Consider the following 17196-nt stretch of genomic DNA (forward strand, 5'->3'; position numbering starts at 1 on the left):
ATGTTTGTATGGAATACCTCCAAAACATACCGATAGGTTAATTTGTAATTTAGATTGTAAACCCCAGTGGTGAGGAACTAGACTGCGTGATAAAGGCTGGGAAACTGGTTTTGGATGGTACATGTCCAGTGTCAGCTTATAGCCCACTTTGCACCCAGACATTAAAGGAGGCTATCCAGAATAATGTTACCTGATATTCGGGGCATTTGAGTTGTAATCTGAACAGACTAAAACAATTAAGTCACTATATGCAAAAAAGCAAGAATGAGCACAGGTCCAGTAAATGGTTATCCTCCCCTGGACTTGAATCAAATGTTTAAGACTTCATTGGAGGCCATTTAACTGAACATTATACAGTAAGTGTTTGTTCAGATGTTTTTGCGTAGTTTGTGCTGACGCCACCTCCCATTTTTGGTCCAGTTCTCCAGACCATACCAACAATGCATGTCTATGCTTGGTGCAGTTACCACATGGATGAAGCCATTCATTCAAGGGAGCTAAACCAAGTGGACCATTTGGGATGAAAACCCATGACCACCGATTTAGACCTGGTCAAAATCAACTGTGGCCCTACTGGAGTACTACAGTCACTGCCCTGGTTTGCTGGGCCTTAGTGTGAAATACTCTGTAGCTATTCTCTGCAGTGCCCAATACCATAGTTTGCGAATTAGGATTTCCAATTCAGAAGCTGTTTTTTTTTATCAAAAAACCCAATTTGTCCATAGAGTCCATCATAAAGTTGTATTCTGTTGTAAATCCTGGCAGCAAGTTAGTTTCCCTACAGTACCTCCACATGGGGAATTAAAGCATTACACAGTGTCAATTCAAAGCAACAGGTTGTCTATATACTGGACAGGTCCTTCAGAGGGGCTCTTTCAGAAGTGAGGTTCCTGAACCAAGAACCCCCTCTATTAACCCCAAATTATCAAAGTCAGTCAAGTTAGGTTAACTAACCAGGGTTAAGCCATTGGCTAAATGCAGCATCATAGGAGCTCAAACCACAGTATACAAGGAGACTAAGTGTAGGAATTCATTGTTTAAATTTTTTTATTTGTCACAGCACAGATCATAAGATTAGAGATCCAAGATCATGGAGGACAGACTTGTTACAGGATACACAGACATGATCCGGAGTAAGAACCCTCTCCCAGTCAGCTGGAGATCAGGGCAACGGCAACCTCATTGAGGAACTTGTCACAGGCCGACTTGTCCACATCTGGGAAATGCTTGACGATGACCTCCAGGAGGCAACTACACAGCAACTGGGGATGGATGATGAGTCAGTGGATGCTCAACAGTATAACATTTCTTATAAGGATAGGGAATATTTCGTTTAGATAAATCTAGCTGCTGTCCCCCCCCCCCCCCCCCCCCACAGAAATAACACCACTGTTGTCCATGGGTTGTGTATGGGTCTGCAGCTCATCACCATTGACAGTGAGTGAGGAGGAACTGCAATACCAGCTACAACCATGAACAAGAGTGGCACCATTTTTTGCAGACTTTCCAACCACTGGATAGATCTGCTCCTCACCTTGATGGTGTCCACACTGAGCTTCAGCTTGTTCGTGTGCATCTCCCGCAGTGTGGCCAAGTTCTCCTGCAGATTTCCATAGTGGCTCAGGGCATCATTAATGGCATGGATGATCTTCCCTCCATGTGTCTTCAGATCCTGACTGCCGGGGGTCACATCCATATGAGTGAAGTGGGACTTGGTGTCTGGATGGTGCTGGAAGAGACTGAGGAGAGTGTAAACATTAGGTAGACCTCAGCAGTAAAACCCATTAGCAACCTTCTGCTGATCACAGCTCATTAACCCCTAGAAGCTCTGAGGCTTTAGTGCTGAAGAGTAGGGATGAGCAAACTTGTGGTTTCAAGTTCAGTGTACAAAGTTTGGGTTATCTAAGAATTCTGGACCATAACTTATGGTCTGAGGTAGCAGAATCCATGGATAACCCAAACCTTGTACACCGAACGTGAACACAAGTTCACTCACCACTACTGAAGAAAAGTCATTAGGTTTCCATGCTAAACCACAGAAAGTCAAACCTTTAAAACAAAGGAGACAAATAGGAACTAGAGGGGTTTTCTGAGACCATGTAGGGGTCCTATTCCAAAACTGCATGGATCAGCGGCCACCAATGAATGTGTTACATAATGCTCCTCCTAAAAATAGAGCTTCTAACAACTTCACATTTTACTAGGTTTTCAGTCTGTTATGGATGGGACAGGAACCATTCCCCTTTGGTGGATGCAGGATTCGACTAAGGGCTTTCACACTTGCGTTCTTTTCTTCCGGCATAGAGTTCCGTCGTCGGGGCTCTATGCCGGAAGAATCCTGATCAGGATTATCCCCATGCATTCTGAATGGAGTGAAATCCGTTCAGGATGCATCAGGATGTCTTCAGTTCAGGACCGGAACGTTTTTTTGACCGGAGAAAATACTGCAGCATGCTGCGCTTTTTGCTCCGGCCAAAAATCCTGAACACTTGCCGCAAGGCCGGATCCGGAATTAATGCCCATTGAAAGGCATTAATCCGGCCTTAAGCTAAACGTCGTTTCGGCACATTGCCGGAGCCGACGTTTAGCGTCTTGGCAGCTATGGTAACCATTCAGAAAAAGCTAAAGTCCTGTTTGCCATGGTAAAGTGTAGTGGGGAGCAGTATACTTACCGTTCATGCGGCTCCCGGGGTGCTTCAGAGTGACGTCAAGGCGCCCCACGCGCATGGATCATGTGATCGCATGGAAACGCCCCATGCGCATGGATGACGTTTCCATGCGATCACATGATCCATGCGCGTGGGGCGCCTTGACGTCATTCTGGAGCTCCCCGGGAGCCGCACGTATGGTAAGTATACTGCTCCCCACTAGTGTGAAAGAGGCCTAAGGAGTGCCAGCCAGGCTCCCAATCCTCGCAACTTCAGGACAAAATATAAGACTTTCCCCTACAATATGTAACACTCACTCAAATTTCAGGACTAAGAACTCCAGATCCCTATGGTTCACTCCTGGAAATATGTTTGAACTCAAAATAAAAGACTTAAAAGGGAGTTACCCAGTAATTCATATTGATGACCCATCCTAAGGATAGGTCATCTATCAGGTCAGCAAGGGTCCAACATCCAGGACCACACCAAGCAACTGTAAGAGGGTGCCATGGCTTCTTCCTAGGCAATGTGATATCACCGTACATCAGTCACATGGCCTAGTTGCAGCTCAGCCCTACTGAAGTGAACGGGGCTGAGCTGCAATACCAAGCACTGCCACTATACAACATATGGCGCTGTGCTTGGTGAGCAGCCAGCTACGCTCAGAACAGCTGACTGGCAGGAGTTTCAGGACTCAGACCCCTGCCAAGGTAATGATGGTCTATCCTGAGGATAGCTTCTTTAAGGTAAAATAACACATTGCATGCAGTTTATGTAGTTCTCCACACTGCTGCAGTTTTGAGTTCAGACACTTAATGAATGCATTTTGCCTGCACTGAACAACGCCTGCTTTATTGGCTTATAGACACACCCTAAGGGTATATTAACAGGTTTTATAAAAAAAAAATCATGTGAACTGACCTTTAGACTGCAGAAACCTGTATACAAGCAGCAGTTTTACCAAAACGGCATCAGAAAGAAAACAGTGCTCACCTCTCCATGGCTTCACCTCCAATCTTCTCAGCGTCAGCGTTAATCTTCACAAACAAGGGCTCCAAAGCCGCCTTCTCAGCATCTGATAGCGCCATCCTGGGATGTGAAGCTCCAGCACAAGGGCCAATCTGCACTGAGGGGCCCCAGACTCCATCATCACCTTTATATAGGGAGGAATGGCTGCTGATCCAGCACACCTGGGGCCCTACAGGAGAGCCTGACAACCTGGCCTGGCTGACAACTCCTGGGACTGGAGTGCAGACACAATCAGCCGGTGGTATTCCTGGAACTGAAGTCTTCTTAGGGCTTGTTCACATCACCATTATGGATTCCGTTATGATCTCCGGAAAATAACGGAAACCATAAGACATAAGTCAAAATAGAAGACTTTAAGAGGCATTCTGTTTTGATCCTTCATAATGCAAGTCTATGAGCAGCATAACGGATCCGTCCTGTCAACTTCTTGCATAACGGGAACCAGACGGATCCGTTATGATTCCCTCAGACTCCTATTATGACGGATTAAGACGGAATGCTTCTTAACCCCTTAAGGACTCAACCCTATTTCACCTTAAGGACTTGGTTATTTTTTGCAAATCTGACCAGTGTCACTTTAAGTGCTCATAACTTTAAAACGCTTTGACTTATCCAGGCCATTCTGAGATTGTTTTTTTCGTCACATATTGTACTTCATGACACTGGTAAAATGAAGTAAAAAAAAATATTTTTTTGCATTAAAAAATACCTAATTTACAAAAAATTGGGAAAAATTTGCAAATTTCAAAGTTTCAGTTTCTCTACTTCTGTAATACATAGTAATACCCCCAAAAATTGTGATGACTTTACATTCCCCATATGTCTACTTCAGGTTTGAATTATTTTGGGAATGATATTTTATTTTTTGGGGATGTTACAAGGTTTAGAACTTTAGGAGCAAATATTGAAATTTTTCAGAAATTTACAAAAACCCAATTTTTAGGGACCACTACAGGTCTGAAGTCACTTTGCGAGGCTTACATAATAGAAACCACCCAAAAATGACCCCATTCTATAAACTACACCCCTCAATGTATTCAAAACTGATTTTACAAACTTTGTTAACCCTTTAGGTGTTGCACAAGAGTTATTGGCAAATGGAGATGAAATTTGAGAATTTCATTTTTTTGCCTAATTTTCAATTTTAACACATTTTTTCCATTAACAAAGCAAGGGTTAACAGCCCAACAAGACTGTATCTTTATTGCCCTGACTCTGCCGTTTACAGAAACACCCAATATGTGGCCGTAAACTACTGTACGGCCACACAGCGGGGCGTAGAGTGAAAGGTGCGCCGTTTGGTTTTTGGAAGCCAGATTTTGCTGGACTGGTTTTTTGACACCATGTCCCATTTGAAGCCCCCCTGATGCACCCCTAGAGTAGAAACTCCCTAAAAGTGACCCCATCTAAGAAACTACACCCCTCAAGGTATTCAAAACTGATTTTACAAACTTTGTTAACCCTTTAGGTGTTGCACAAGATTTAATGGAAAATAGAGATACAATTTCAAAATTTCACTTTTTTGACAGATTTTCCATTTTAATATCTTTTTTCAAGTAACAAAGCAAGGGTTAACAGCCAAACAAAACTTATTATTTATGGCCCTCATTCTGTAGTTTACAGAAACACCCCATATGTGGTCGTAAACTGCTGTACGGGCACAGGGCAGGGCGCAGAAGGAAAGGAATGCCATACGGTTTTTGGAAGGCAGATTTTGCTGGACTGGTTTTTTTGACACCATGTCCTATTTGAAGCCCCCCTGATGCACCCCTAGAGTAGAAACTCCAAAAAAGTGACCCCATTTTAGAAACTACGGGATAAGGTGGCAGTTTTGTTGGTACTAGTTTAGGGTACATATGATTTTTGGTTGATCTATATTACACTTGTTGTGCGGCAAGGTAACAGGAAATAGCTTTTTTGGCACCGTTTTTTTTTTTTTTGTTATTTACAACATTCATCTGAAAGGTTAGATCATGTAGTAATTTTATAGAGCAGGTTGTCACGGACGCGGCGATACCTAATATGTATACTTTTTTTTAATTTATGTAAGTCTTACACAATGATTTCATTTTTAAAACAAAAAAAGTTTTAGTGTCTCCATAGTCTAAGAGCCATAGTTTTTTCAGTTTTAGGGCGATTATCTTATGTAGGGTCTCATTTTTTGCGGGATGAGATGGCTGTTTTATTGGCACTATTTTGGGGTGCATATGACTTTTTGATTGCTTGCTATTGCACTTTTTGTGACGTAAGATGACAAAAATTAGCTTTTTTTAAACCGTTTTTATTTTTTTATGGTGGTCACCTGAGGGGTTAACTCATGTGATATTTTTATAGAGCCGGTTGATACGGACACGGCGATACCTAATATGTATACTTTTTTTATTTATGTAAGTTTTACACAATGATTTCATTTTTGAAACAAAAAAAATCATGTTTTAGTGTTTCCATAGTCTAAAAGCCATAGTTTTTTCAGTTTTTGGGCGATTATCTTGGGTAGGGTCTCATTTTTTGCGGGATGAGATGACGGTTTGATTTGATCACTTTTATTACCTTTTTTGGGAAGTAAGGTGGGCAAAATTTCAATTTTCTCATAGTTTTTATTTTTTTATTTTTATGGCGTTCACCGTGCGGGGAAAGTAACATGACCGTTTTATAGATCAGGTCTTTACGGACGCGGCGATACCAAACATGTGTAGGGAATTATTTTTTTTTTCATTTTTAATTAGTGTTAAATGTGTTTTTAGATTTTCACATTTTTTTCACTTTTTCTTACTTTTTTTTTTACCCAGACCCACTTGGTTCTTGAAGATCCAGTGGGTCTGATGTCTGTATAATACAGTACAGAACCTATATAAGGTTCTGTACTGTATTTTACTTACACTGAACAGATCTATGCTTTTAGCATAGATCTGTTCAACACCATGGACAGCAGGACGCCTGAGCAGGCGTCCCGTTGCCATGGGAACCTTCCCCGTCTGCCACAACTTCGCAGACAGGGAAGGGTAAGGACTGGGGCTTCGGGGGGCTGTCTGGGGGCTCTCTCCCAAAGGCACAGCAGCCCCCCGATGGGAGAGGGAGGGAGCCGCATCTTACTGTTAACTCTTTCCATACAGAGGTCCGTACTATCCATTCACAGATGTCAGCCGTTTATACCAGGGTGTCAGCAATGTGCTGGCACCCTGATATACCCACTGTACACCAACGATTATTCGGCGGGAGGCGGGGGATCGCGATCCCGCCTGCCGCACCGCCCGCCTCCCGCACCGCCCACACCGCCCGCAACACCCCCCCTGCACCTCCCACCAGGCTAAAATCATGCAGGGGTGCAGGGGGGGGGGGTGATAACTATATATTTGTGCCACACTAAAGTTTCTGATCGCCGCGGTCAGGGACCGCGGCAATCAGAAACGGCAGAAATCGCAACAAACAGCAGGTCTGAAATGACCTGCGGTTTGCTGCGATCGCCGATACGCGGGTCATATGACCCCCCCAGGCGTTGTGACAGGATGCCAGCTGAATGATTTCAGCCGCCATCCTGTGCGGATTAACCCCTGGGGCGCCACAATCTCAATTTAAACTCATGACGTACCGGTACGTCATGGGTCCTTAAGGACTCGGGATCCATGCCGTACCGGTACGTCATGGGTCCCTAAGGGGTTAAAGGCTTCCGTTTTGCATTCCATCATAATATAAGTCTATGGGCCGCATAACGGATCCGTCCTGGTTCCCATTATGCACGAATGGACTCCTGCATAATGGAAACCAGGACGGGTGCGTTATGTTGCCCATAGACTTGCATTATGAAGGATCAAAATGGAATGTGTAACACCCCAGAGTGGTGTTACCACTTCTCCACCCTGCTACTATCTCTAATGGGCTAATATAATGTAATCGTATGTATTTCTGTCCACAGGTCCTATACACTGTGCATTTATAATAATGTTATGTAAAAACTGTTCATGTAATTGCCTGGTTCACCATTAGGTGGCAGCAAACACGGCAGAGATATAGTTAGACAGAATGGAACTCACCATTCCATTCTCCCCCCTTTGGTCAGAAGTGGGCCAGTTCTGCTTGCTACCAGAAGTTGATGGGGCAGTTCTGGTTTGTGTTGGTTGAGACTCCATGTTGGAGCTGCCAGGATTCTAATGTATTCCTTGGCTGAAGATAAGTCCGACTAAAAAGTGAAGTGCAGCATAAAGAAGAAGCCAAGTTACCAAGTCAGCTTGTCAGTACAGCAGAGGGAAAGAGATAAAGCAGAGTTGAGTTTGCCTGCCAGTTAAAGGGGTTGTCCGGGTTCAGAGCTGAACCCGGACATACCGTTATTTTCACCCCGGCAGCATCCCTGAGCCTAGCATCGGAGCATCTCATGCTCCGATGCGCTCCTGTGCCCTGCTCTGAACCCGGACAACCCCTTTAATGCTAAAGCCTGCTGGAACCAAGACAAAGCCTGTAAACTGTTTATTCAAAGTAAAGCTGCCATTGAACTTCATCTTAAGGTCTGGACTCAAGTTATTTCTTCAAATCCCTCAATTATTCCCCCTATTTATTGCTTCGGAGCCAAAGCCTGGGGTCCAGTTGTATCCAGGTAGGAGCACCGTGACACACATAAAGAGACATTTTAGGCCGTAACATACCACTCTGCATTTCCTACACCTGGGATGCGTTATAGAGAGGGGATCCATGCTGCCGCTAGGGCACGTGTGCCGCCGTAAGTCCGCTCCAGCCCCATTTGTGGATCCGGTAGGCTGTTCCCCCGCTGGAACAGCCTGCCGGAGAAGTATGCTACTAATAAGAAAGTAGCCTGACTTGAAAAAAAACTCAGGAAAATGTAAATAAGTGAAAAAACTGCACACTTGAAAAAATAATTGCCAAAAATGCATGAAATTCATAGCGTTTTTTACAAAAAAAAAAAAAAAAAAAACATTCACTTGAGATTTTTATAGTTACACTTTTAGTTTTTTTTCCAGGGCCACTTAACATTCCCAGTCTGTCAGGGATACACAGTTCTGTCAGGGATGCAATGTCGCACCCTAATGAGACTAATAATGACTGCACTGTTTAGTCAATATGCATTGTTAATGGCAATGTGGTATTATGAGTGCTGCAGTAAGTTTACTGAATACTGATATATACAGCCACCACTAGAGGGAGCTCAGGAGATTACTGCATACAGATATATACATCCACCACTAGAGGGAGCTCAGGAGATTACTGCATACAGATATATACAGCCACCACTAGAGGGAGCTCAGATGATTACTGCATACAGATATATACAGCCACCACTAGAGGGAGCTCAGGAGATTACTGCATACAGATATATACAGCCACCACTAGAGGGAGCTCAGGAGATTACTGCATACAGATATATACAGCCACCACTAGAGGGAGCTCAGATGATTACTGCCTACAGATATATACAGCCACCACTACAGGAAGCTCAGGTGCTTACTGCATACAGATATACAGCCACCACTAGAGGGAGCTCAGGAGATTACTACATACAGATATATAAAGGTACCACTATAGGAAGCTGAGGAGATTACTGCATACAGATATATACAGCTACCACTAGAGGGAGCTCAGGAGATTACTGCATACAGATATATACAACCACCACTAGAGGGAGCTCAGGAGATTACTGCATACAGATATATACAGCCACCACTAGAGGGAGCTCAGGAGATTACTGCATACAGATATATACAGCCACCACTAGAGGGAGCTCAGATGATTACTGCCTACAGATATATACAGCCACCACTACAGGAAGCTCAGGTGCTTACTGCATACAGATATACAGCCACCACTAGAGGGAGCTCAGGAGATTACTACATACAGATATATAAAGGTACCACTATAGGAAGCTGAGGAGATTACTGCATACAGATATATACAGCTACCACTAGAGGGAGCTCAGGAGATTACTGCATACAGATATATACAACCACCACTAGAGGGAGCTCAGGAGATTACTGCATACAGATATATACAGCCACCACTAGAGGGAGCTCAGATGATTACTGCATACAGATATATACAGCCGCCACTACAGGGAGCTCAGGTGCTTACTGCATACAGATATATACAGCCACCACTAGAGGGAGCTCAGGAGATTACTACATACAGATATATAAAGCTACCACTATAGGAAGCTGAGGAGATTACTGCATACAGATATATACAGCTACCACTAGAGGGAGCTCAGGAGATTACTGCATACAGATATATACAGCCACCACTAGAGGGAGCACAGGAGATTACTGCATACAGATATATACAGTCACCACTGGAGGGAGCTCAGGAGATTACTGCATACAGATATATACAGCCACCACTAGAGGGAGCTCAGCAGATTACTGCATACAGATATATACAGCCACCACTAGAAGGAGCTCAGGAGATTACTGCATACAGATATATACAGCCACCACTAGAGGGAGCTCAGGAGATTACTGCATACAGATATATACAGCCACCACTAGAAGGAGCTCAGGAGATTACTGCATACAGATATATACAGCCACCACTAGAAGGAGCTCAGGATATTACTACATACAGATATATACAGCCACCACTAGAGGGAGCTCAGCAGATTACTGCATACAGATATATACAGCCACCACTAGAAGGAGCTCAGGAGATTACTACATACAGATATATACAGCCACCACTAGAGGGAGCTCAGGAGATTACTGCATACAGATCACGGTCAAAAAAAAAAAAAGACAATTCAGTAGGACATGGGCGGAGGGGGGAGGGATGTTCAGAGGTTGTGACTATGGTCCTGGCAAATTTACTAACATGTATGCCTGGGGCTGGTAGAGTTTTTCTGCTAAGCGCACGCCTCATCATAAATTAGGATAATTCTCAAGCTGCGGAGGCGGAAACAAAGACGATCATGAAATGCACCCCAAAGTGTCGACTAGCGGTGTGGCCGACAGGAATGGGGCCCGGTCATGAAGATTGTTAGTCCGGAGCTGCTTTCGCGAGGGTACGACCACACAGTACGGTTGTGTTGTGATCATGCTGCAGTTAGGTAGTGTTTTTGAGTCTGTGATTGTTTATGGACTGGTGTTTGAACTGTTGTCAATGTTCGTGGTTCTTCACCGTTCTGATAAACTTCAAATAGTAAGTGACACGTGGTAAAGTATGTCAAACATATACCGCCAGGGGCTGATCAACTGTGTACCTCATGTGGTCAGCCCCACAAGCAGCAGGACATGATTTACGTGCAGTCACCCGCACATAAATCAGCTGCAGTCATCACAACTTAGAAAGCGCCAGGTCAGTCTCAGGAACCTTTCCCCATTGACTTCTATTGGGAAATGAGATGATGCAGTTTGTAACATGACCGCATCAGGACCGCGCCGCGTGGTTGTACGCTTACAGATTTTCCTACTGTGGAAATTCTGCTGCAGACCAGATGAGCATTTTGATCAGATTTGCAGCCGATTTCATCCTCTGCTTTTGGAAAGAGTGCAGATCCGCCGCAAAAACTGAGCGCCCAATGGTGCAAAGTGCTGGCTGCACGCGCTGCGGATTTTGCTGCAGAACTTTCCATGATTGAAAATGAGTTCCATTCACCTGAACGCGGCCTTCAGAAACCCATGTGCTTGCCGCCCCATTCAAATGTAAGAACTGATTTTCAGTTGCAGAAAATTCAGCAGCAAAATCTGCAGCGTGTGAAGGCGTCCTTATACACACGAGCGTCTTCTCAGATGAAAGGAGTCTACAGGAGCCGCCAGCTGATTGTGTCTGCACTCCAGTCCAGGAGTTGTCAGCCAGGCCAGGTTGTCGGGCTCTCCTGTAGGGCCCCAGGTGTGCTGGATCCGCAGCCATTCCTCCCTATATAAAGGTGATGATGGAGTCTGGGGCCCCTCAGTGCAGATTGGCCCTTGTGCTGCAGCTTCACATCCCAGGATGGCGCTATCAGATGCTGAGAAGGCGGCTTTGGAGCCCTTGTTTGTGAAGATTGACGCTGACGCTGAGAAGATTGGAGGTGAAGCCATGGAGAGGTGAGCGGCAGAGCCAGATAGTCACTGCTACAAGGGGCTGGGAAGGAGGAGCTGATACATTGTTACACCTGGAGCTCCGCCCCCTGCACTACATGCAACAATGTATCCGATTAGCTTGGAATCTTCCTTAAATGTGAAAAACTGATCCAGGAATGGGGCTGAGCATGCATGTTTCTTGGGGAAAGGGAATGTGTTGCTAGAAATAATACTGCATGTCCATAGATGTCTAAGGACTTCTCATGAAGTTAACTTCTTTCCTGTGAATGGCAGCTTGAGGGGTGAAGGCAGACCTCCCAAGTGTTCCTCTTTTGGGGGGACAGTCCCTTTTTTTTTTTTTTTTTTTTTTTGATCCAAGTTCCTCTGTCCCTCTTTGCTCCTCAATGTCCGTCTTGTTGACCTGAGGTATAGACTTGTTTTATTAGTTACAATATTGATCCAGAAACATTTTGGTTCCTATCTGTATATTAGACCCCACCTTGTATATTTCAGGAAAACACAATAAACCATAAGTGTTCTTTGACCATCCAGAGATTTGGGTGATGTGGTGAAGGTGATAAGTGCTATCAGTATTCCATGAGTGGATCTGAGCTGAAGTAGGACATCTTGTGGCTGGTGCTGATCCTGTTTATACTGCTCAAGCCCTTTAATATTTAACCCTTTCAGGACCAGAGTTTTATTTTTTTTGCATTTTATTTTGGCGCTCCCTGCCTTCCCAGAGCCGTAACTTTTTTTTTTTTTTACCTTTTCTGTTCACAGCCATATGAGGGTGTGTTTTTTTTTTTTTTTTTTTTGACGTTCGATGTGTGATAAAACTGACCAGTTACTTTTCTACAGGTCAGCAGCATGAATCCTGTGATACCTTTTTTATATGTATACTTTGTATTGCGTTTTTTTCCCCCCAGTCTTGCTGTTTGCCGTATGGGAAATATATCTTTATATTTTTATACTATGGGCATTTTCGGACATTGCGACACCCATGAGGTGTTTAGTTTTTTTTTTTTTTTTTTTTTTAGTACTTTATTTTTATTGGAAAAAGGGGGGGGGGGGTGATTTTTTTTTATATTTATTTTTACTTTTCTATAGTTCCCATAGGGAACTATAACATGCAATCATTGGATTGCTATTACGATGGACTCCAATGCACTAACATTGGAATCTATGATGATTTTACTAGATTCCTATGGAGCTCTATTCAGGCAAGGGCTCCATAGGAAATACTATGCAGCAGCCGCCGGCCATTCACAAAGATGGGGGCTGCTGCATACACTCCAGCTCCTCCGATCGCCACACGGGGGAGCCGGAGCATAACCGAAAGCGCACGGTTTTGGTTTTCAGGGAGCTCAGATGCCGTGGTCAGGATTGACCATGGCATCTGAGGGGTTAAATGTCCGCGATCGGCATTACTGCTGGTTGTGGACATGAGCTGCGGGTGTCTGCTATAAGAAGCAGGTGACTATGGCGCCTGCAGCGGTCAGGAGCGGACGCCATCTTTAAAGACCCTGCCAGCGCTGTACATGTACGGTGCTGGTTGTTAAAAGGTTAACCAGGTGAAATGAACCATGGATTGAGGTTCTACTTCTGCAAGATTTTATACTAAGTTGTTCCTCAGGGTGTGGCCCCCCTTCCCCAAATCATACTGTCTAGACATCTTGGAACATGTTCTCATATAAAGCCCCATTCACACAACCGTATTTATGGTCCACAATTTTTTTCAGACCCTTCCATTTCAGTGGGGCCAGAAAAAATGTGGTGAACAGTCTGCTGTCAGACTCCATATGTCTGTTCTGTGGCCCCACAAGATACATATCCACTTCTTCATCAATTTTGTGGACAAGGCGTTACAATGGGTCTGCAAAAAGTTATCTGCATTTTGCATAATGTTTTGAGAACCACAAAATGCATATGGTCATGTGAATGCACCCTAAAGCATCATGCAGATGTCCATGGGAGATACCGGACTGACATTGCAGGAGCGCACGGTGTCATAGCAACCAATGGCTCCGTGCGCTCCTGCAATGCTAGTCGGTATCTCATGGACAGTGTTCCAAGGACGTCTGCATGAGGCTTTAACACTGACCGTTCCCCTCTCTCCTCAGTCTCTTCCAGCACCATCCAGACACAAAGTCCCACTTCACTCACATGAACGTGACCCCTGGCAGTCAGGATCTGAAGACACATGGAGGGAAGATCATCCACGCCATTAATGATGCCCTCAACCACTATGGAAAACTACAGGAGAACTTGGCCACACTGCGGGAGATGCACACCAACAAGCTGAAGCTCAGTGTGGACACTATCAAGGTGAGGAGCAGATCTGTCCAGTGGTGGTTAGAAAGTCTGCTAAAAATGGCACCACTCTTGTCCATGACTTTATCTGGCATTGCAGTTACTCCACATTAACTGTCAATGGTTTTGCACTACAGAACCCATGGGCAAGTGTGTGTGTGTGACCAGTCACAACCAAATACACCCCCATTCCTATCAGAATTGTTGTAATGTTGAGCATGCAATGACTCCCATCATCCATCCCCAAGACTGGTGCCAGCTCTGGTGGTGAGAGAGGGCTAGACTTGTCAAAACCAAATACACCCCCATCCTTATAGGAAATGTTGACCGTGCACTGACTCCCATCCTCCATCCTCCATCCCCAGCTGCTGTGTGGTTGTCTCCTGGAGGTCATCGTCAAGCATTTCCCAGATGTGGACAAGTCGGCCTGTGACAAGTTCCTCAATGAGGTTGCTGTTGCCCTGATCTCCAGCTGACCGGAAGGATTCTTCCTCAGATCTATGTCCATGCGTTTGTCCTCCATGATACTGATGTCTCCATGACCCGGGATCTCTTCTCCTGATCTGTAATAAATTATTATATACTTGTACATCCCGTCTCCTGGTATTTTTAGTCTGAGCTTCTGTAACTGTGAATTTGGTCAATAATGTCTTCTACACCACAGAATCCAGTAGACGGGAATACCCAATCTGTGGGCCTCAGCTGTTGCAAAACAAGTTCCATCAAGCCTACAGCTATAAGGACATGCTGGGGGGTGTAGGTTTGCAACAGCTGGAACACTGCAGAATGGGCATCCCTGCCATAAACTCTAGTCTAGAGCCGGGGAGGAAGGAACGATGTCGCAGGTATAGAAGACATAACTGGGGGTTGTATGGTATTCCCTACTTTATTAGGGAATTATTAATTGGAGGAGGACCCAGCACATCTCTGTACTATACATAGTCCATTGACTTCAATAATATGGTGTAATACTCCATATCTCCAGTGGTGGAGCTGTAGGGAAATTAATCACTCCAGGTTGCCGCGCTGATTCCTGGGACAAGGGGCACACTTACTGAAGTGCCTGCCTGTTTTTAGTCCAAAAATGCTCTTCGACTTTTTTATTTTGCCACTTTACTACTGACATTGTGCCTGTTTTGGAGGCTTTTATGCCTCATTCAACTAGTAATTTACAGCTTTCTTGTGGTGTGTTTTAACAGGCTGTTGGAGTGCCATTACATTTGTTCGCCCCTAGGTGGTGCTGGCACCACATATATCTCTATATCTGGGGTATGCTAATAGGGAGTTGAGTAGAGTGGAAGGAAGTTAATGGAGGAGCAGAACAGGCCTAGTCCACAATGTAGCTGCCATTTTAGCTCCTTGGCCCTGATCAAGCTAAGGGAGCATACAGACCAGTGAGTCTACGTCTGGATATATAGGGAAAATCTAGTGGAGGTTAGAGCTAAATTGGCCAATGGACTTCACAAGCGCCAGTGACCAGGAGGAACCTAAAAGTACCTGGACACAGCTGGCTGATTAATGCACAAAATTCTCCTTTACCACATGCCTCTATGGACATGGTGGACCGTAATCCTTCAGTGAGCGTCTTTTCCAAAGAATGGAGCAGAAGACTGATGCCGGCCATTAGGGAGCCGCACTGTGGATTGCTACTGGCCAGTAACTTATTATATCCAGTACCTGAGTGCTAGAGTGTGGACAAAGTATAGACAGATATAGGATGAAGGAAAACTCCTTAACTTACAATCGCCAAGCCTATTATAAGGAATACAGCTGAACTAATATTTGGATGATTACTTAGTCAGTACAGTTCCTGTAGATAGCATATCTGGAGACAATTGATCAAGTAAACATTCAACCGTTTTACTACCACTGACCTTTGCACCTAACTGTGCTGGCGTCACGAACAACCGGGGTCCCAGCTTCAAAAGCACCCTAAACACGTACACCATCAAGGCCACCTCAACTACAATCTAGCTGGCGATCCCTGTACCTGTAGAGTGCCCCGGAGGATTTAGTGCTGTCTTCCCCATCACTGTTCCAAGGAGGCTCTGCTAACTGTTAGTAAAAACTACTACCCCCATCAGCCCACCATAGCTTACATGTTGTCGCTGCATCCCTTTTGCAGTGGGCCCAGGAGGCATGACCGGAGGATGGGATTGGTAGTAGCTCTGGCAATGTTAGGTGAGTTCATAGATCATAGTGGCACCTAGAGATGAGAGAATTGAAGCTGACGAGGTGGAATTCGACCTGAATTTCAGGAATTATTAGATTCACACTGAATCCGAATTTCCTCACTCTTTGTGGTAACAAATAGCATTTTTTCCTAAAATGGCTGCTGTATGTGTGAGGACATGGAGAAAGGAACTCTGGGAAGGCGGGATCACCCATAATGCCATGCATGCAGCCAATCAGCAGCCAGCCCTGTGATGTCACAGCCCTATAAGTAGCCTCAGCCATCTTGGATTCTGCCATTTTCCAGTGTACTTAGTGCAGGGAGAGACGTCAGCAGGCGCTAGGGACAGTGCTAGGAAAGGCTTGAAAACCTATTTTGCTGAATAGAAGTGTAGAAAAAGGATAGGAAGGAATCATTCCACAGTATTGACGCAGAACAGGGTTCAGTAGGGGAGGTTACAGCCTGGGTAATAGGAACATTCCTATTACACCTTGCTGCACTGACTGGGGATCCAAATTTCCATTATACAGATCTGTAATTCCAGCAAACCGTTCTTGTGGTCTTATTAGCCCTTGTGCGGTGCAGTTATATGTTCTAAAGCGGTTTTTTGTGTATTATGGAAAAAGAAAAAGGGCTTATTAGCTGTTGTGTGGTCAAGTGAGAAAATTACAACCTTTTTTGGCATATATTAATTTCCTATTTATTAGATCTCACAGTATGCCAGACAGAAGTGCCAGGCCCTGCATGGGAGTGGCAGAGGCCTAAATGTTTTTGGCGCAGGCACAGGTCGCAGCAGAGGAGGCCTGAGAGGGAGCGTGGCAGCAGGAGTCGCAGCGAGAGGCCTGAGCTCCCGGTGTCATCTAGCGGTCGTGTCTTGACCAGAAATTCAGCGGTTCTTGAATGGTTGACTCGATCTTTGACATTGTCCCAAGTGACATCAGATACCCCCAGCCAAGAGTCGGTGGCTTTGTCAGACACAACCCTTAGTTGGCATGGCCCGGGAGCAGGTCCTGTGCCCTCAACCTGCCTCTGTCCTTTT

The 17196-nt window shown here is 44.9% G+C and overlaps 2 protein-coding genes across 2 annotated transcripts; one reads left to right on the plus strand and one right to left on the minus strand.

Annotated features, from left to right (window-relative positions):
- Positions 1-1151: 1151 nt before the first annotated feature.
- LOC122934059 (hemoglobin heart muscle subunit alpha-type-like) lies at positions 1152-3864 on the minus strand. Its single transcript, XM_044289206.1, has 3 exons — positions 3642-3864; positions 1535-1739; positions 1152-1262 (listed from the first exon to the last, which is right to left on the minus strand). Exons 1-3 carry the CDS (start codon positions 3734-3736, stop codon positions 1152-1154), a joined length of 411 nt encoding a protein of 136 aa, XP_044145141.1. The 5' UTR covers positions 3737-3864.
- A 7739-nt stretch (positions 3865-11603) lies between these two features.
- Positions 11604-14475, plus strand: LOC122934444 (hemoglobin heart muscle subunit alpha-type-like). Its single transcript, XM_044289911.1, has 3 exons — positions 11604-11698; positions 13795-13999; positions 14350-14475. Exons 1-3 carry the CDS (start codon positions 11604-11606, stop codon positions 14458-14460), a joined length of 411 nt encoding a protein of 136 aa, XP_044145846.1. The 3' UTR covers positions 14461-14475.
- The last annotated feature ends 2721 nt before the right edge of the window (positions 14476-17196 follow it).

This window comes from Bufo gargarizans, chromosome 4, assembly GCF_014858855.1.
Source record: "Bufo gargarizans isolate SCDJY-AF-19 chromosome 4, ASM1485885v1, whole genome shotgun sequence".
NCBI classification, from domain to species: Eukaryota; Metazoa; Chordata; class Amphibia; order Anura; family Bufonidae; genus Bufo; species Bufo gargarizans.